The sequence below is a fragment of the Phyllostomus hastatus genome, unplaced genomic scaffold, assembly GCF_019186645.2.
Source record: "Phyllostomus hastatus isolate PE091 unplaced genomic scaffold, TTU_PhHast_1.1 phas_contig_10, whole genome shotgun sequence".
NCBI classification, from domain to species: Eukaryota; Metazoa; Chordata; class Mammalia; order Chiroptera; family Phyllostomidae; genus Phyllostomus; species Phyllostomus hastatus.
Genome location: NW_025333499.1, coordinates 1,429,083 through 1,450,195, shown reverse-complemented (window position 1 = coordinate 1,450,195; position 21,113 = coordinate 1,429,083). Strand labels below are relative to the sequence as shown.

The following is a 21,113-nucleotide window of genomic DNA, read 5'->3' as shown; positions in this document are numbered from 1 at the left end:
AAAATAGCACTGGGAATAAACAACTCTAAAAAGTTACAACTGCTATCCTAGATGTATTGCTAGAGGTAAAAATCCACTAAAAAGGTATAGCCAAAGTCTTCAAAGGTCCATTTCTAATTCAGTGAGTCGAAAGTAAACCTGTCAATGTAGCACCTGAACCCACAGGAGAGCTTTCAGCTACTGAATAACCCTCCTTTAAACACAGACAGACACACACACATACACTGTTGTATAAATGATAATCACTTTGATAAGGTAACTTTCACACATTGCCAATGAAGAGCTCTTACACAACAAAGGGATGATGAACCACAAATGGCAAACAAGAGAGCAGTGACAGCTAATGGAGTTGACATAGTCAGAAGCCAGGAAAGTGATAGTCCACAAAAATGATCCATTAATCTTACTGTCTCTAGGTAAGTGCACCTCCCCTCAAAAAAATCAAATATCAAATTTTCAGTGTTATAAATATTAATTTACATGGATGATAAATATAATAGAGATCAAATACAAATTTACCAAATAGTTTCCAACCACTGCAATACAACTTTAAAAAGATTTACAGTCCTTTTATCAATGTTAACTAAACACAATCTATTATAATATACGGCATGCTAAAAATGTACACAAATCCTTTCCTAAGACAAGGCACAATACCAACATGACTAACCTGCATATGTATTTACACAAGATAAGAGGCATTTCACTTCCAAAAGGTAAACTATGGCCTTATCAGCTATGTCTCTTAATGCAAACACCAACAATGAAGTACAGAACTAGGTCAGAGGATATATGGATCTGTTTCTGCAAATGTGAAAGTAGGAAGAAATCAACAATGTTATAAAAGCTGTATTATAAAATAACTTGCTCATGTAAGGATGAACACCATGAAGGTTTCATAATGCTGCATCCTTTACAAAGCAGTCTATCAATTACTATTCTGGATAATTATGAGGTTGATCGGTATTTTATCACAATTATTTAATGAACACCTAAACATGTACCACATCCTTTATAGGTATTATCTCTAATCAACATTTTGTTTCTCAAGCTGAGTAGTAGGTACACAGGTTCCTTGTGTTACTCTTTATTATTTTTTACGTATCAGAAATATTTACTATGTATTTATTTATTTTTAGAGGGAAGGGAAGGAGAAAGAAAGAGAGAGAGAAACATCAATGTGCAGTTGCTGGGGGCCGTGGCCTGCAACCTAGGCATGTGCCCTGACTGGGAATCGAACCTGTGACACTTTGATTTGCAGCCCACGCTCAATCCACTGAGCTACACCAGCCAGGGTTTTTTACTATATTTTTTAAAAGTGAAAACTTAGCCCTGGCCAGTGTGGCTCAGTTTGTTGTAGTGTTCTCCTGTGCACCAAAAGGTTGCAGGTTCAATCCATGTTCAAAACACATACTTAGGTTGCCAGTTCAAATCCCTAGTCTGGGCACGTATGGGAAGCAACCAATAGATGCTTCTCTCATATCGATATCTGTCTGTCTCACTCTCTCTAAAATAAACAAACATATCCTTGGGGGAGGATTTTTTTAAGTGAAAAACTACACCTTCAAAGTATAAAGTAGCTTAGTTTATCCAAGGTACCTAACTGGCACAGGCAACATTGTACCCAGGCTTGCTGTATTCTGATACCCAAGCACTCTCCAATTCATCACTCTGCCTTTCAGAAACATTATTCACAGTGATGACTGCAGATACCTCAGTGACAAGCCACTTCCCATGGAGAGATTGTGCAGCACCCCAGAACTACAGCTAAATAAAATAAATACACACTAGGGCAATGGCAATTAGTAAATTGTAACATCAAAGAAGTAATCAAGAAATCAAAATATAGGTCTGGCTGCTGTGGCTCAGTGGATTGAATGCCAGCCTGCAAACCGAAAAGTTGCCTGTTGGACTCCTGGTCAGGACACACGCCTGGGTTGTATGCCACTTCCCCAGTTAGGGGTGCGCAACAGGCAACCAACTAAAGTTTCTCTCACACATCAATGTTTCTCTCCTCTCTCTCCCTTTCCCTCTTTAAAAATAAATAAGTAAAAATATTTTTTAAAATTAAATCAACATATAATGATCATAATCTGGCAATATTAGCATGTTAAAGCTTTTAGATAGCCATGGTATTAATACATAAAGAAAAATGCTCATTGGCAGTGATCAGGATAATACATGGAAAAGGGAATGAAACTCATACAGAATCAGATTCCTTTGTTTTCAGTACTGTTGAACAAAGAATATGTCCTCATGCAGTGAAGACCTGACCCTTCAGTTCATTTGGTTGGTCTATTGTATTAGCAGGAGGACACAGAGGAACATGTATTTCCTATATTTACCAAGCCAGCTTCTGGCTGTAATTTAATTTCCCATGTATATAGCCTAGAGATCAACCAAAGCATTTGACCTGACAACTATATTCTTCACTCTGAATTAATAAACTTGTGTCCTAGATTTAGGCATTTAAGTTAGCGTGAGTCAGCATCCCCCAATGTGTCCAACATTGATAAAAGGTGAAGACCAGACTTTGAACCACGGTAACACAGTAAGGAAGGTTCCTCCTTGGAACCATTCCATGGTTCCTCAAGCCATGGAATGTCCTTAAATGACATTATTAATTTGTACCCCTTGAGATTCACCAGTTTAATGTTAAGATCCTTATTCTAGCCCTGGCCAGTGTGGCTCAGTTGGTTAGAGCATCATCCTATATACCAAAAAATTGTGGGTTCCATACCCGGTCCAGGAGTATAGAGGAGGCAGGCAAGCAATGTTTCTCTGTCTGTCTCCCCACTCTCCCAGCTTCCTCTCTCTAAGAACAATGAAAAAAATGTCCTTGGGTGAGGATTAAAAAAAAACTTATTTTAAACAGAGTCCATTTAAGAAATAATGTGTTCAAAAGTGGTTTAAAAACATAAAAGAAAATGATCTACTCAAATAACTAATGAGAGGGAATTTCTTAAGTCATCTATGCAAATATTTTATATATAACTGATGGAATATAAATTCTTATTCTGCCCCTCTGGGCAAGTTACTTAATGTATCTAAACCTCAGTTCTAGCATCTGAAAACTAATCACCCCTACCTAATGTAATTATTGCAAGGATTAAACAAAATATCAAATTAAATACCTGTATAAGTGTTCAATTAATATTAATTTTGATAAAAGGAAAGTATATGGTACTATTATTAATAACTTAAGATGCACTAAAATTCCTCAACCACAAATTCCCCAATTTGGGGGTTTTCAGAAACTCAACAGTCATATTTAGAAAGAGATCATGCCCTGGCTGGCATAGCTCAGTGGATTGAGTGCAGGCTGTGAACCAAAGCATCGCCAGGTTCAATTCCCAATCAGGGCACATGCCTGGGTTGCAGGCCACGGCCCCCAGCAACTGCACATTGATGTTTCTCTCTCTCTCTTTCTCCCTCCCTTCCCTCTCTAAAAATAAATAAATAAAATCTTTTTTTTAAAAAAGAAAGAGATCACATAAAACAAAGAGGTAACTCCAATTAACAAATATAGAAGGAATTGGGAAAACAGAAAATCACCATTATAATACCACAGCAATACTACAGGTAAAATATACCAATTGATGCCAAAACAGTGGGGGAAAGTGTGAGGCAAAACAGTTATTTGCATAGTCTCAAAGTATCTACACCCAAGATATTCATTAATCTACAAAGGGAAAAATATTTATTTAACAGTATAGAAAACCTGTCATATGCTACCCTAAGTAAGTGGTCAAGGTTATAATCAGCAGTAATCCATATGGACAACATGTATACCCCCTGCTATAATGCACTGAGAAGAGTGCATCACTCCTATAGTATCTTTGCCACAATTCACAGCCTAAATCAAATCATGAAAAAACATACGACAGACCCAAATTAAGGAACATTCTACAAAATAACTGAGCAGTACTCTTCAAAAACTCAAGATTATGGAAAACAAGGAAAGACTGAAGAACTATTACATCTTGGAAAAGACTAAGGGGACATAACTAAATGCAATGTAGAACCCTGTATTGAATCATAGCAATGAAAAACAACACCAGTGGAAGAACTGATGAAATCCAAATAAGCCCTATACTTTAGTTTATAGTATTGTACTAACAATAATTTATGTTTTGATAAATAGTCTCTGGTTAAGACAGCAACATAAAGGAAAACTGAGTGAAGGGCATACAGGAACTTTCTAGGTAATCTTTGCAAATCTTCTATTAGTAGCAAATTATCTCAGAATTAAAAGTTAAAAAGAAAAAACTAAGTAGTAAAGGAGTGGTATCCAGTTGCCTGCTACTCTCAACCCCACCATTTCCTTCAAACAAACCTGTTTTAACAGCCCTTTCATCTGATTCCACTAATTCCAATCTCCAAACCTTTTTACTGACTATAAACTCCCTCTACTTATGAAAATAGGGCCTGTGGCTGCTTTTTCTCCATTATGTCCCTATCACTTAGCACAGTTCTGGCATATTATACATACTAAATATTTATTTGTTGAATGAATGAACAAATGAATGAATGGCAGCTGTGTATATTGTATTCATTTCCTATTGCTATTATAACAAATTCCCAGGAATTCTGTGGCTTAAAACAACCCAAATTTATTGCCTTCCAGGTCTGTAGATCAGAAGTCCAAAATGAGACTCACAAGACTAAAATCAAGGTGTTGGCAAGGCTTTATTCCTACTGCACACTTGAGGGAAGAATGAATCTGTTTTCTTGCCTTTTCCAGCTTTTAGAGGTTGCCCACATTCCTTGGTTCATTGACCACTTCCAACAATTTCATCACTCCAACCTCTACTTCCATCATCAGATCTCCTTCTGACTATGGCCATCCTTCTGCTTCTCTTGTAAGGACCCTTGTGATTGCAGTGAGCCAACCTAGATAGTCCAGGATAATCTACCAAAATCTTTAACTTAATTTAGCCACATCTTCAAAGCCCTTTTTGTAATGTAAGGTAAAATATTCATAGCTTTTCAGAGATTAGGCCACAGTCATCTTTGAGGTGCAATTATTCAGCCTACTTACATATCAATTTGTTATCTATCAAGCAGATAGCTCAAAACTAACCCTTTGAAGTAACAAGGAAAATGAATATTTCAAACCAAGTCTATCTCCTGCTGCTCTCTGTCATTTTATGAAAGTGTCTGCCTTTGGTTTATATTTAATAAAGTTATTTGACTAGTTTTTGAACAGATACTAGAATATACATATTTAAGCAAATTTTATCCCTCCTCACTTCAATGAGATTGTTATACTTTGAAGGCTGGGTGTGGTTAAGACAGTGGGAAATCCAAACTGAGTAACACTTTTTGGGGTGTGACTAAATGTAACGAGCATTTTCCTGTGTGGCTCAAACAGAATCTGGAAACATTTCCAAGAGGGTCATAACAAACATATTTTGATAGCAAAAAGTACCCCAGGGTGATTACTTTGAATAACAATATGTATTCAGAAACAGAAATTCCAGCATATATTTTTTAAATTACTTTTTCCTTTATTGGAAACTCAGCTATTTTCACATTATCAAATTATAATTTCACAATTAAATGTAGGCTTGATGTTTAAAAATGTACTTCACCACGATTTTAATAGAAGCTTTCAGTGTACAAGTATGAATTTGTAAACTATTTCTTCCATTGCATTGCTTTGAATATATTCACTATTGTAATGAAAGTGTGAACATATCAACTTAAGTCAATTTTGTCTTTTTTCCCTTTATTTCTATTGTTGACACTAATGTATGTCCCATTTTCTCCCCTTTCATCAGGCAACTATGTCTTTTTTTTATCTTTCTTTCAGTGATGTTTTCATCGATTTCAGAGACTATAGCTAAACTTTTTAAAGAAGGCCTGTTTAATTACCCTGGAAAGCATAGTCACATGGGCCCCTACAGTGAAATTTATTGCAGGTGCACTAAGTTACATTTTAGAAACAAACATTTGCAGATACCTATGATGTTCCTTCATTTAAAAATAGACCCATTATATGAAAGTCAGTTTCATCAAGAAAACAAATGACAAATGTACTAGTGAAAATATTTTTCCAAGCAAAACCTGGTTATATTTCCATGTGTAAAAGCAGAGTGCTGCTGATTCTGAAGTTGTTCGTGGAGGAGAAAACTATTAAAAACTCTTGTGATTGACTTCTTCTAAGAGTTAATAAACAGGCCTTTCAGTAACATCTGACCAGGTCTTTCAACACCATGAATTAAAATAAAGTCTTTTAAACAGAAATTATGACTTATTGCCCTGACTCACAGTAAATTACCAATATAGCAAGGAATTACCAATTAATTTACCAAGTTCTTTACAAAGAATAATAGGTCAAAATATTTCTACTAATGCATAGAAAAGTACAGAAACCATAAAATATGAAATGCAGATGTTTATGACCTAATCCTAAATCTAATCTGTATCATCAAACGGTTTGTTTGTTCGTTTTAACATTTTCAAAATCATATATCAGCAGTAAAATCTCTATCCTGGTTCTCTGCACTGCCATAACACCCTAAACAAATGGATATGGTGTTTTTAAGAATTGTTTACACAAGGCTCAAATATCCACAATGATGTGGGAGAGGGGGTGCCATCAAGAGAAAAAGGTATAAAAACCTTTTGTTGAGCTGTGAATTTCAAATAAAACATGTAAAATAATATTTAAAAAGAACAGAACAGCCTAATTTCAGGGGAGAAGCCTAAGCAAGCGGTGGTATGAATGCATTACAGTTCACATATTTTAATGTTAATAAATAGAATGAATACATATCAAACTAACAAAAGAGAAGCACTGACATATCAATTGTATATATTGCATAAGTGCACATAAACAGAGATTGGAAAAGAATCTAGAATAATTTAAACATTTAAACTACCTGTTGGGGTGATTTTTTGTAAAATTGTTTAATTATATAATAAAGAAGACTTTATGAAAAAAAATGAGAAGTTGCCCATTAGAAACTGCATAATATTCACAGGAAAGTAATTAAACAGTGATGCCCTTATCCTTCTGGGATTCTAAATAAGTTAGTTTTCCTTAATTCCAAATACTCAGAAAATGAAGCCATATCCAACAATTATGTCAACTAAGTACACTAATTCTGACATTCCTTTCATAATAGAAAATTACAATTGTTGTTCTCTGTATAAATTAAAATGTGCTTAATATAACTGACAGCACTTGCTCCACATGAGACAGTCCCAAATCTGGCCATGTATCCAAGTAGCTGGGGAACCTTTTTTTTGCTTTGTTTTCTTTTGTTTTAATTGAATTTATTGGAGTGACAATAGTTAATAAAATTATATAGGTTTCAGGTGTACAATTCTGTAATACATCATCTGTATATTGTATTGTGTGTTCACCACCACAAATCAAGTCTCCTTCCATCACCATTATCTCCCCTCACTCTCTTGTACGTACCCACTCCTTTCCCTTGGGTAATCGCCATACTGTTCTCTGTGTCTATGAGGTTTTTTTCTCTTTGCTTAATCCATGAAGCCAGACAGAGAAAGACAAATACCATATGATTTCACTTACATGTAGAATCTAATGAACAAAATTAACTAAAAAAAATAGAAATAAATTCATAGATACAGAGAACAGACTGACAGCTGTCAGAAGGATGAGGGGTTGGGAGCTGGGTGAAAAAGGTGATGGGGAACTTTTTAAAAACAAGTTGCCTTAATCCATGTGGCTTGATTGGTTAGGCATAGTCCTGCAAAGCAAAGGTCACTGGTTAGAGCCTGGGTCAGGGCATATGCCTGGGTTATGTCCCTCATCAAGACAGGCAACAGATTGATGTTTGCCTTACATATAGATGTTTCTCTCCCTTTCTCCCTCCCTTCCCTCTCTGAAAATAAACAAATAAAATCTTTAAAAAAACAAAATAAATAAAATCCTTAATAAAAAATAAGTTCCTGGGTCCCACTTGCTGGAAATTATGATTTGGAAAGTCTGGAGTGAATGGAAGGAATCAGTATATATGATATGTAACATAAAGGTCACATTAGTGCATTCAGGGACTTCCTCCTCTGGTTCAGCTAGTTCTTGGGACTGTTCCCTTATTTCAGGGCTTTTCAACTCTGCTGTACATATACATCACCTGCAGATGTTAACAGGCAGATTCTGATTCAGTAGTTCTAGAATGTGGCCTAGGAACATGCAATTCAAACAATCTCCCAAGTGATGGTCCATGCTGCTGGTCCAGGGACTACACTTGGCATAGTGAAACCTTATGGGATATTTCAATTTTTCCAAAGGTGAATGATAGGACACAGATCCTATCACTAGAATATTTTCTTCAAGTTTTACCTGAGCATAATTTAGCATAGCTACAGTGCACAATTTGTAAGATACTTGACCTATCTTGACTATGGAGCTTACTACCAAGCGAATGGAAATTATGTGTTACTACAGTCACGATGCAAAGGTGAAATTAAAATTTACGTAATTTTCAATATATATACAAGGATGTTCACCACAACCATGGTTATAATAGTAAAACACTGGAGAAAAATCTAGATGTCCAATAATAGAAAACTGATTAAATAAATTGTAAGGGCATCTCTTAAAATAATGATATAAATGTACAATTACTGGCAATGAAAAGATGTTAGTGGTTAAGTTTTTTTAAAGGTTTTGTAAAACCCTATAGTTTGATTCTATTTTGTGGGGGAGAAAAGATACAAAAAGTCATACACCCACACACATATGCAAAAGAAAGAGTCCAGAAAGATATACACTAAGTTGTTTAAAGCATCCTCAAAGTAGTAGAATTTCAAGTGGTTTTGATGTTTGTTTTCTTGCATTATCTAATTATTTCTACTGTGACACAGACCTTTTAAGATTCTTAAAGGGTAAAAAGGGGTTGAGAAGAAAATCAAGCAAATCCCATACCTGCACACAACTTTCAAGAACTACTAGAATGGCCCTAGTGCTAAGTAATTTGCATTCCACAGATTTATCAAGGGACTTCCTACATACAAAGCACTTTGAAAGCCTGTTAAATTGTCATTTTGCATCTCATCCAGACTTAATGAATCTGAATCTCTGACAATATGCTCTGGAATTTGCATATGAAGCAAACAATGACTTTCACAAAGTAAAGTTTGGAAACCAGGTGTTAAAACAGCTTCCTAGAAATGCAGGGACTTGCACTAAATTTCAACCTATCTAAATAGCAACCTACAGCATATTCAGAGTGTGTGAGATGTTACACACCCACAAGCAGAGACCACTGGAATTTGAACAACAACCTGTATTTGAACGACTGGCTTTATTCAATGTTAATTTTAAGCATCTCGTGTGAATACTGACCACTTCTCATAAGCTGATTTGAGGTCACAAAAGTTTTCCTTATATTTGACCTACACCTTTCTGAAACTATTCTTGTTATAACTCCTTCTGTAATACTTGACCCCCATTTTGTCATTCATCAGTTAGAAGTCCACATAAATATTTATTATGGAACCAAATGTCTACGTGACTCAACTATGGTCTTGTTGGTTTCATTTCTCCTTTCTAAGCACATTTCATTTGACTAACCCCAGTATATTCTGCTGATTATTTCTTCTGGAGATCCTCTTTGACATAAACTCAAAGGCATGTGGGAGTCTATATTAATACAGGTCCTCAAAGAATTAAGAAAAGCATTTCCTTTTCTAAATAACATTATATGAACGCCCCAAAATTTGCTGCAAGAAAAAAATAAAAGGAACATATTACACAATACACAGGGTCTGGCAGAAGTAACACCATTGAGTGTGTTTGGTAGGGTTTCAGATGAGATGGACAGCAATTTGAACATTTCACCTAAAATGTCACATAATGTGCTTGAGTGTGATACTATGTTACAGACTTACATGCTTATGATTGTGTAATAAAAGATTTTTATGTAATAAAAAAGAGGAGTTATTTGTGCCAGGCCCTGTATTTCTAACATATCATGATAGCCTCAAGGACATATAAACACTCAACTCATAAGGCATAAATTTAGTAAAAGTTTTCAAAATGAGACTTTAAGAGTTTCAGGAATTTCCTAACACTAATAAATTAAGAGGTTTTGCCAAACAAAGCCACAATACTGTCCCCCCACCTCAAAACAGAGGGAAAAGCAACAGGAGAAAAAAAAAGTTGGTATAAGCTCCTAAGATCTAGGAAGAGCATTAATTTCAGAGGTGAGGGGACAAGCCCTTAACTTTATTTTAATCTGTGATACATTTTAATCCTGGATCATTCAGAAAACCAAATCAACTGGAACTGGAATTTATTAAAACAAAGAAGATTATATACCCACCTGCAACTCACACCAAGCAACCTCAACCCATGTTTCAGTGTCCAATCCTTTATATACTGTTTTAAATGCTCCTCTTCCCAACTCGATGTCAAATTTCAGGAACCTGCCACTAGGAGAAGTAGCTACGGCCTTCATTTCTGCTTCTTCTTCCATTTCCTTTTCATTTCTCTCCTTGAAACAATCTTTGGAGGAATCAGAAGCTGCCTTTGAATATTGCGTGAACTTAACTTCTTGTTCACCTCTTAGCACATTTGTGGGAAGCTTTTCTACTCTTGGAATGTTTGTTACGGTCTTTGTTCTCTGATCTTTGGAGGAAGATTCAATGACTTTGTCGTCAACACTCTTTCGGAAAAATCTCCTTTCTATAGTTTCTCCAGAAGCAGAGATGGCACTGTCTTTTTCCTTTCGTCTAGCTTCCACTGTCAAAATTGTTGCCATCTGATGAACTCTGTTTTCAAATGAAACTCCATCAGGTTTCTCAGAATCTTCTGTGCTAGCTGGCTCCCCTGAATCGGTAGCCATTGTAATTGAGGTTGGCACTAAATTTTTCCTGTTCTACTCTTTAGTCCAGTTACATCTCATGCATCAGAATTATGAGAATTGACTTCCTTTTATGTGGTCATGTTTCCATAGTAACCTGAAGGGGGGAAAAAAGGATATTTTAAAATCACCCCACAAAGGAAATCATTAAGGAGAAAATAAGTCACCTGATTATTTAATCCATTTTTTCTTAATAAGTTTGTTCTTTTTTTTTCTGCCCAATCTTAGCAACCAGCAGACTCCAGGGACTGTGTCTTATCTTGTTTACCACTTTAGTCCTCAGTGCCTAGCAGCAGGCTACTTGGCACATAGCTCAGTAAGTCTTCATATTGAATGAATGTTGCTTAGAAACCTAGTTCTCAGTCCTATCTATCAGTGCAATCCATCATATTTAAAACAAGTATCTAAACCCTGACTTCACTTAGCTACAAGGTAACAGACACAGTAAGTAAACAAGCCCATAATTTCTCAGTGGTGGTTTTTGTCTAAAATTCTGGAATTAACCTGATAAGGTTTTTTTATTGTAGTAAAATATACTTATATCAAATTTACTATTTTACCCATTATCAGCATACAATTCAGTGATTTTAAGTACATCTACAATGTTGTGCAATCATCACCATGATTTATTTCCAGAATGCTTCATCACTCCAAATTGAGATTTTGTAAGTATTAAACAATAGCTCGGCCCTGCCTGGTGTGGCTCACTGGATTGAGCTCCAGCCTGCAAACCAAAAGGCTGTTGTTTCCATTCCCAGTCTGGGCATATGACTGGGTTGTGGGCCAGGTGCCTAAGTAGGGGGCTCATGAGAGGCAAACCACACATTGATGCTTTTCTCCCTCTCTTTCTCCCTCCTTCCCCCTCTGTCTAAAAATAAATAAATAAAATCTTTAAAAAACTAACTCTTCATTTCCCAGTCTCTAACTAACCTCTATCATACTTTCTGTCTCTATGAATGTTTATTCTAGGTACTTCACAAAAGTGGAATCATACAATATTTCCCCTTTGGGTCTGGGCTTATTTCATTCAACATAATATTTGCAAGGTTCTCTGATGCTGCAGCATGTATTAGAATTTCATTCCTTTTTAAGGCTGAACAATATTACATTCTATGAATATACCACATTTTGGTTATCCATTCATCTGGTCAATGAACCAGGTTTTTCCACCTTTTGATTATTATCAATAATGCTGCTATGAAGACCCAGTAGTTTTGAGTAAAACAAATATTTGATTGCAAGCTTGCCTTCAGATTTTGGCAGAAAGAAACTAATGTAGAGTATAAACATATTTCACTAAAAAACTAACACACTACACTAAATCTTTTAATAAAAACATTAAAATACACATCCTCTTGAACCAGCAATTCTACTTATAGGAACCTGTCTTAGAAAACAGTCAATTTGTGCAAAGACTTAATTACAAAGACATTCATTACAGACTTATAATTTGGAAAAACTGTAACTAAATACAAGCTTAATAAGGATTTCATTAAGTATCTCAAAATGAGACAGGATACAGTATTTAATAAAAACACTAGTTTTTAGTGAGATAAAGAAACATTCCCTACCCATTATAGAGCTAAACAAAATATATACAAGCTTCTATACATACAGACAGACAGACACACACGATATTAATTCTGAATGGTGTAATTATAGACTTTCTGCTTTTCTTTATTCTCTAAAGCTTTCCACAAAAACCATGTGGAAATATGTTGGAAGACATAAGGAAAAAAGTTTTTATTTTTATTTTTTTTAATTTTTATTTTTTAATTACAGTTTACATTCAGTATTATTTGATGTTAGATTCAGGTGTACAGCAAAATACTGAGGGGATCACTTTGTAAAGTATATGATTGCCTAAGGAAAAAGTTTCTCAAATGAATGGTCAAACCACCAATAAGAAAATTCTTCTCTTACCACAAACATGCACATCACAAAGTTAAATCTATATAGCTGTTAATATGTTATGTACCTTAGAAGGCATAATTCCTCATATCAAAAATACACAGAAATATCAAATTTGAAAATTTAAGAATAACAACCCTTAACTAAAATAAACAAAATGGAGAGAAATACGACACACTGTTCCACATATTCAGTACAACTACTATCAACATCCCTGCTGGTTTCTTTGCAGAAGTAAACAAACTGATCTGAAAACTCATAAAACTTCAAGGGACCCAGAATAGCCAAAGCCAAAACAATCTTGAAAAAGAACAAAGTGGTAGGAATCACACTTCCTGATTTTAAAACCTACCACAAAACAAACTTCCAACCAAGATGGAGGCATGGGTAGATACGCTTTGCCTCCTCGCACAACCAAAAGAAGGACAACAAATTTAAAACCAAAAAACAACTAGCACTGCCAGGAAATCAAACTGTATGGAAGTCTGACAACCAATGAATTAATGAAGCATTCACCCAGACCAGTAGGAGAGGCGGAGAAAGGCAACCGGGGCAGACAGGACACACAGGAAGGTGGCAAACAGGGCATGCAAGGTGGCAGGTGGTGGATCAAGTGGTCCCACATTTGAGTGCGGGTAAGCTGGGAGGGACAACTGAGGAGTGAGACAGATCATGCAACCCAGGGTTCCAGCACTGGGAAATAAAGCCTCAAAATCTCTGGCTATAAACACCTGTGGAGGTTCCAGGAGCAGGAGAAATTCCCAGCCTCACTGGAAAGTTCCTTGGAGAGACCCACAGGGTCCTAGAACGTACCCACTCAGGAATCAGCACCAGAAGGGACCAATTTGCTTGTGGGTATTGGGAGGAGTCACTGAAAGTGGGGCAAGAGCCGAGTAAGTGGCATTGTTACCTCTCAAACCCATCCCCCACATACAGTGCCACAACACATCGACCTTGGTTGCCCTACCTGGGTGAAAACCTAAGGCTCCACCCTTCACTATGTAACAGGTGCACCAAGACAAAAAAAAAATGCCCCAAATGAAAGAACAGATCAAAGCTCCAGAAAAAAATACATCTGAGCCATGAAGACATAGCCAACCTATCAAATGCACAGTCCAAACATGGGCAACCAGGATGCTCACAGAATTGGTTGAGTATAGTCACAAAATAGAGGAAAAAGGCTAGAGTGAAGGCTATGCAAAGTGAAATAAAGAAAAATATACAGGGAGCCAACAGTGAAGGGAAGGAAACTGAGACTCAAATCAATGATTTGGAACAGAAGGAAGAAATAAACATTCAACCAAAACAGATGAAGAAACAGGAAGTCAAAGATATTAGGAGAGGCTTAGGAACCACTGGTAGAACTTTAAATATTCCAACATACGAATCATAGGGGTTCTAGAAGGAGAAGACAAAGACCAAGAAATGGAAAACATATTTGAAAAAATAGTGAAGGAGAATTTCCCCAATCTGGCAAAGGAAATAGATTTTCAGGAAGTCCAAGAAGCTCAGAGAATCCCAAAGATGTTGGACCCAAGGAAGAACACACCAAGGCACATGATAATTACATTACCAAAGATTAAAATTAAGGAGAAAATCTTAAAAGCAGCAAGAGAAAAGGTGAGGTTACCTACAAATCTTAAAAGAAACCTTGTAGGCAAGAAGGGGCTGGAAAGAAGTATTTGAAGTCAGGAGAGGCAAGGATCTACATCCAAGATTATTCTATCCAGCAAAGCTATCATTTAGAATGGAAGGGCACATAAAGTGTTTCCCAGATAAGGTCAGTTAAAGGAGTTCATCATCACCAAGCCCTTATTATATGAAATATTAGAGGGACTTATCTAGGAAAAGAAATCAAAACTATGAACACTAAAATGACAACAAACTCATAGCTATCAACAACTGAACAGGAAAAAACAAAAACAAACTAAGCAAACAACTAGAACAGGAACGGAACCACTGAAATGGAGATCATATGGAGGGTTATCAGCGAAGAGGGGGAGGCGGGAGAATGGGGGGAAAGGTATAGGAAATAAGAAGCATAAATGGTAGTTACAAAATAGAGGGAGGTTAAGAATAGTATAGGAAATGGAGAAGTTGAAGAACTTATATATATGACCCATGGACATGAACTAAGTGGGGTAATGCTGGTAGAAGGAGGGGTGAAGGGCAGAAGGGGATAAAGGGGAGAAAAAATGGGACAACTGTAATAGCATAATCAATAAAACACACACTTAAATTTTTCAATTAAATAAAGAAAAAACTTACTACAAAGCTATAGTATTAAGATGGTGTGGTAGTGGCATAAAAGTAAATGAAATACAAGTACAGAATCCAGAAATAAAACAACATATTTACTGTCAGTTGATTTTCAATAAGGGTGCCAGGACATTTCAATGGGGAAATAACATTCTTTTCAATACATGGTGCTAGGAAACTGGATGGATATCTACATGCAAAAGAATGAAGGTTGCCCTGGCTGATGTAGTTCAGTGAATTGACTGAGGGCCTGCAAACCAAAAGGTTACCGGTTCAGTTCCCAAGCACATGCTTGGGTTGTGGGCCAGGTCCCCAGTAGGGGGCATGAGAGGCAACCACATATTGATGTTTCCCTCTCTTTCTCCCTCCGCTCCCTTCTCTTTAAAAATCGATAAACAAAATCTTAAAAGAAAAGAATGAAGGTCTATTGGAACAAAATGCTGGAATTGATTCTCAAATAAAGAAATTAGCTGATTCAAGCAGAGGGAAGATAGCAAAGTCATGAAATGGCATGAAGTAGATACATGAATGGTACCGTGAACAGTTTACTTGCATATTAGAAGCAGGCAGATGAGGACAAAAGGACTGATAGTCACCAAGGAATTATATGCCATACAATATAAAATAAAAAGACTAGTTAGAGATCTACTGCAATAATCCAGGAGATACTGAGGTATGAATGAAAATTTTGGCAAGAATAGATCCAAGATACATTAAAGGAAATTCTAAATTCAAGATTTACTGTACCAATGAATATGGTTGCAAGGGGAGAGGAAAAAAATTTGTAACTCCCAGAAATTTGCCTATCTAGTGCATATCTAGTTGCACTACTAGGACATACCCGTGTTAATACCAAGGCTAAAAATTATAGTCATGTACCACATAATGACATTTTGATCAAAGACAGACCACATCCATCATATAGGCTTGGTGTCTAGTAGGCTATGCCATTTAGATTTGTGTAAGTATATGATGTTCACATAGATGAAGGTGCCTAAGAAGACATTTCTCAGAACATATCCCTGTTGTTAAACGGTGCATGACTACAAACTAAGGACTTGTGAACCACTTTATGAGATTACATCGCCAAATCAATCTATTTTGAAAGTCACAGAATAAAACTAGTATTGCCTGCAAGTAAGAAAAACTAACTAAAAATGCCTCACTCGGTGGAGATTTTTTCTTTAACTTTCTTTGACACAATCTGGACTTGGAAAATAATATACAAAGAATCCAATGTACCCTTCACTCAAATTCCCCCCAAATGTCAACATTTTAGGTGAGATATTCTCTTTTTTTTTAAGATTTTATTTATTTACTTTCAGAGAGGGAAGGGAGGGAGAAAGAGAGAGAGAGAAACATCAATGTGCGGTTGCTGGGGGCCATGGCCTGCAACCCAGGCATGTGCCCTGACTGGGAATTGAACCTGCGATGCTTTGGTTCGCAGCCCACGCTCAATCCACTGAGTTATGCCAGCCAGGGCTGAGATATTCTTAAGAATAATATTAACTTCACTTGACTAAAAGTCACGTACCCAGAAACCTCAAGAGCAGAAATCCTAAGACAAAAGGACTTCTAAAAAAGGCAAAAATAGGTAAAATCAGATCATTTAAGTAACTGCAGAACCTCTTTCTTATTTTTTAATTTTTAAAAACATTTTATTTATTTATTTTAGAGAGAAAGGAAGGAAGGGAGAAAGAGGGGGAAAGGAAAAAAAAAAACATCATTGTGCGAGAGATAACATCAAGTAGATTGCCTCTCACATGCTCCCAAACTGGGGACCCAGCCTGTAGCCCAGGCACGTGCCCTGACTGGAATCAAACCAGCCACCTTTCCACTTGCAGGCCGGGGCTCAATCCACTGCACCACAAACCAGCCAGGACAGAAGAACCTCTTTTTTAAAAAGTAAAATCTTACTCAGAACCCTAATATAAAAAGAGGGGCAAATAGTGCTGCTCTGGTATAATACCAACATGTTTGGTCACCTGGTTTCCCAAACTATAGGATGAGAAGCAGAAAATGAGAGATGAGGGAAAGGAGTGTTCCCTCAGTCCTTCAAAAACCAACCTTAAGGGGAGGGGGGACTGGAAGGAAGAAGGTGAAGGGATTAGCCAAAGAACATATATGCGACACCCACGGACAAAGACAGAGGTGTGGTGATGGTCTGAGTCGGGGGATCGGGGAATAGGTGGTAGTGGGAAAAGTGGGTACAATTATAATAGCATAAACAAAAAATTAAAAAAAGGCAGAACACAAAACTGAATCTACTGTGTAATTGCAACTGTAGAAAATTAGGTATGCATGCAAACAAGATGGGGGAGATGTAAAATATAAATGATTTGTTAAGGAAGTAGAGTGGAGGAGTGTGTTTTTTTTTTTTTAAAAACCTCATGTTTCTTATACCATTACTTGTACAATTTTAAAAAATATTAAAATTATTTTGGGGAAGAACAAAAAACCAACCCTAAGAAAAAAATTGTTACTCAAGACCTTTTAAAAGTATTCATTTTATAAATATGAAAAGATTAATTCATCAGGACAATATAACAAGTATATAGATCTAACAACAGAGCCCCAAAATACATTAAATTAAAGCTGACAAGACTGAATAGACAATTCAGTAATAACAGAAGATTATAGTATCCCACTCTCAATAATGGAGAGAACTAGAGAAAACCAGAAAGAAATCTGAAAAACTTGGCTAATATTATCAACCAGCTTGATCTAACTGCCACCTATAGTAGAACACTCCACCCAGCAAGAGCAAAACATACATTCTTTTCAATTACATATAGAAAAATCTCCAGCACACATCATATACTATGTAATAAATCTCAATAAATTTAAAATGATTGAAATCATATGAACTTTACTCTATTACCACAAAGGAATTAAATTAGAAATAAACAGAATAAGAAAAATATGTAGATCAATGCAATAAAATTGAGATTCTAAAAGTAAACCTTAAAATTTTTGATAAATTTACTTTCAACAAAGATGCCAAGACCACTCAATGGCAAAAAGAATCTTTTACCAAAGTGCTGGGACAACTGAATATCCAGACATAAAATAGTGAAGTTGGACTCCTACTTTGCACCGTAAAAGAAATATACTCAATGTAGATCACAGATCTAAATGCAAGAGCTAGAACTATAAAATTCTTACAAGAAAATACTCAAGTAAATCTTAGTGAGTTTGGATTAAGCAATGATTTTCCAGATACAACAACAAATATACAAATGATAAAACAAAAAACTGAGAAGCTAGACCTCATCAAAATTTAAAATTTTGTGCTTCAGAGGATGTTACCAAGAAAGTGAGAAGTGAAAAGGCTTGGAGAAAATATGTATAAATCCTATATCTGATAAGAGACTGGTGTTCAGAACATATACAAATTCTTATGAATTAGCCCTGGCTGGTGTGGCCCAGTGGATTGAGTGCCAGCCTGTGCCAGTTCAATTCCCCAGTCTGGAGTGCATGCCTGGGTTGTGTGCCAGGTCTCCAGTGTGGGACATGTGAGAGGCAACCACACATTGATGTTTCTCTCCCTCTCTTTCTCCCTCTCTTCCCCCCTCTAAAATAAAGAAATAATTTTTTTAAATTCTTATGAATCAATAATGAAAAGATAAATAATCCAATGGGCTAAAGATGTGAGTAGACACTTCTCTAAAGAAGATAAACGCCCTGGCTGGCGTAGCTCAGTGGATTGAGCGCGGGCTGCGAACCAAAGTGTCTCAGGTTCGATTCCCAGTCAGGGTACATTCCTGGGTTGCAGGCCACGGCCCCCAGCAACCGCACATTGATGTTTCTCTCTCTCTCTCTCTTTCTCCCTCCCTTCCCTCTCTAAAAATAAATAAATAAAAAATCTTTTAAAAAAAGATATACAACTGACCAATAAACACATGAAAAGATGTTCCACATCACTACTTACTGGGGAAATGCAAAACAAAACAAAAATGAAATACCACTTCATACTCACAAGGATGTCTAAAATGAAAAAAGGTAAACAGTAAAAAGTGTTGGTGAGCATGTAGAAAATGGATACCTTATATACATTGCTGGTGGGAATCTAAAATACTGCAGCTGCTTTGGAACACAATCTGGCAGTTCCTCAACAAGTGAACAGTGTTTCTATTTGAGATCATTTACCCAAGTGAAATGAAAACACATGCCCGTGCAAAAATTTGTACACGTGTTCATAGCAAGCCTAGTCACAATAGGCAAAAGGTGGAAATATCAATCAATTGATGGCTAAATAAAGTGTGCTATATCCATGCAATTGAACAGTATTCACAATAAAAAGAAATGAGCTATCAATACCTACCACAGGGATGAAACTTGAAAATATTATGCTAAGTGAAAGAAGCCCGAGGAAAAGATCACATACTGTATGGTTCCATTTATATGAAATGTCTAGAATATGCCAATCTACAAAGACAGGAAATAGATTAGTTGTTGACTGGGACTGGGGCACAGGAATAACATTGACTACAAACCAGCACAAGAGATCTTTTGGGGTGATGGCAATGTTCTAAATTTAGATTGTAATCCAAGTTATACAACTCTATATATTGACTAAAACCATTGACATTTATAGGTGAGTTTTATGGTTACGTAAATTATATCTCAATAACATATGATGTCCCTCCTTAAGGTCTTAAAATATTTTGACTAAAATCAAAGCTATCAGCCCTGGCTGGTGTGGCTCAGTGGATTGAGAGCCAGCCTGGAACCAAAGGGTCACAGGTTCCATTTCCAGTCAGGGCACATGCCTGAGTTGAGGTGCTTGAGAGACAACCACACATTCATATTTCCCTTTCTCTCTTTCTCCTTCCCTTCCCCTCTCTCTAAAAATAAATAAATAAATCTTAAAAAAAAAATCAAACCAACAAAAAAACCCCCACAACTTTTTAAAACTATATTCTCTATCCCCCTTCTGTCCAGTCTCCTTATTTTCAGTCTGGCCTCCTGGGTTGAGAATCAGTTTCTGAAGAGAAAAGACATGTCAACAATAAAATGTAATAGCTGGAGGCCTAAGGGTAAACAATGAAAAAGAGAAAAGTTTTAACCTAGGCAAGAACTTTACTAAGCATAGTATAACTGGGGCCTTTTCATTGTGGATCTACTAGCTTCTTGAACATAAAACAGAATTTCAGAATACAGGCTTTGGAGTGGGAGAAACCTGGAATCAAATCTTGGTTCTTTCTCTCACTCCTCAGAGTAGATTTGAGGCACATCACTTAACCTCATTGATTCTTTGACTGCATTTGTGAATCTCCCAGGACTGATATTAAAATATACATATAAACTACTTAGCATAGTGTTTGGCACATTTTAGTCAATAAATGGAAGTTTTTATTTCTTATTTCTTAAAAAGCCTAGAGGCAGCACTATATTAAAGCACTATTCAACAATACTAAAGAAAATAATGATTTTTCAGGAGATTCTACTTATTAAGGTCAAAAAGTATATAATACATTGTTTTAAAGCTTTCCAGTAATAAACACTGTTGGCATTGCTAAAGAGGTACACTTCAGTAACCACAATAATATCTCTTCTACATTGAGCAATGCAGAAACATAGGTCAGTGAGTCTACAAAAATCAGGCCTCAAACATGAAGTCTCTTTTGAGTTCAACACCTATATATCATAACCTATGTGTGGCCATATTTTCCTTCATAAAATGGTAACACACTGCTCTAAGCCCTATGGATACATACAAAGATAACTACAAAAGCACCTCTATAGACACTGAAATTATAGGAAAGACCTCATTAGTTTCTACCCAACATCCACTCCTTCAACATGTTTGATATATAAGCTTTGAGTTGTGTTAAAAGTTTAAAATAATTCCCCCCTGTCGGTTATCATGGTTATCTCCATGGGAAATCCAGCATACAATCAGTACTTTGTCTAATCAGTGGCTCAAGAATTTCTTCAGCCCTGACTGGTGTAGCTCAGTGGGTTTGGGGTTATCCTGCAAATGGAAAGGTTTGATTCCTAGTCAGAGCACATGGCTGGGCTAAGCCAGGTCCCTGACTGGGGAGCATGTGAGAGGCAACCAATCTATGTTTCTCTCCCTCTGTCTCCCTCCTT

General features: G+C 36.4%; 1 protein-coding gene across 1 annotated transcript in view; it reads right to left on the bottom strand.

Annotated features, from left to right (window-relative positions):
• Positions 1–21,113, bottom strand: part of WNK3 (WNK lysine deficient protein kinase 3) — a 146,501-nt gene that overhangs the window by 110,085 nt on the left and 15,303 nt on the right. Inside the window, exon 2 of the mRNA XM_045833171.1 lies at positions 10,308–10,944. Within this exon, the coding sequence (XP_045689127.1) occupies positions 10,308–10,829 (522 nt within the window). The 5' untranslated portion in view covers positions 10,830–10,944. The remainder of the gene's footprint in view (positions 1–10,307; positions 10,945–21,113) is intronic.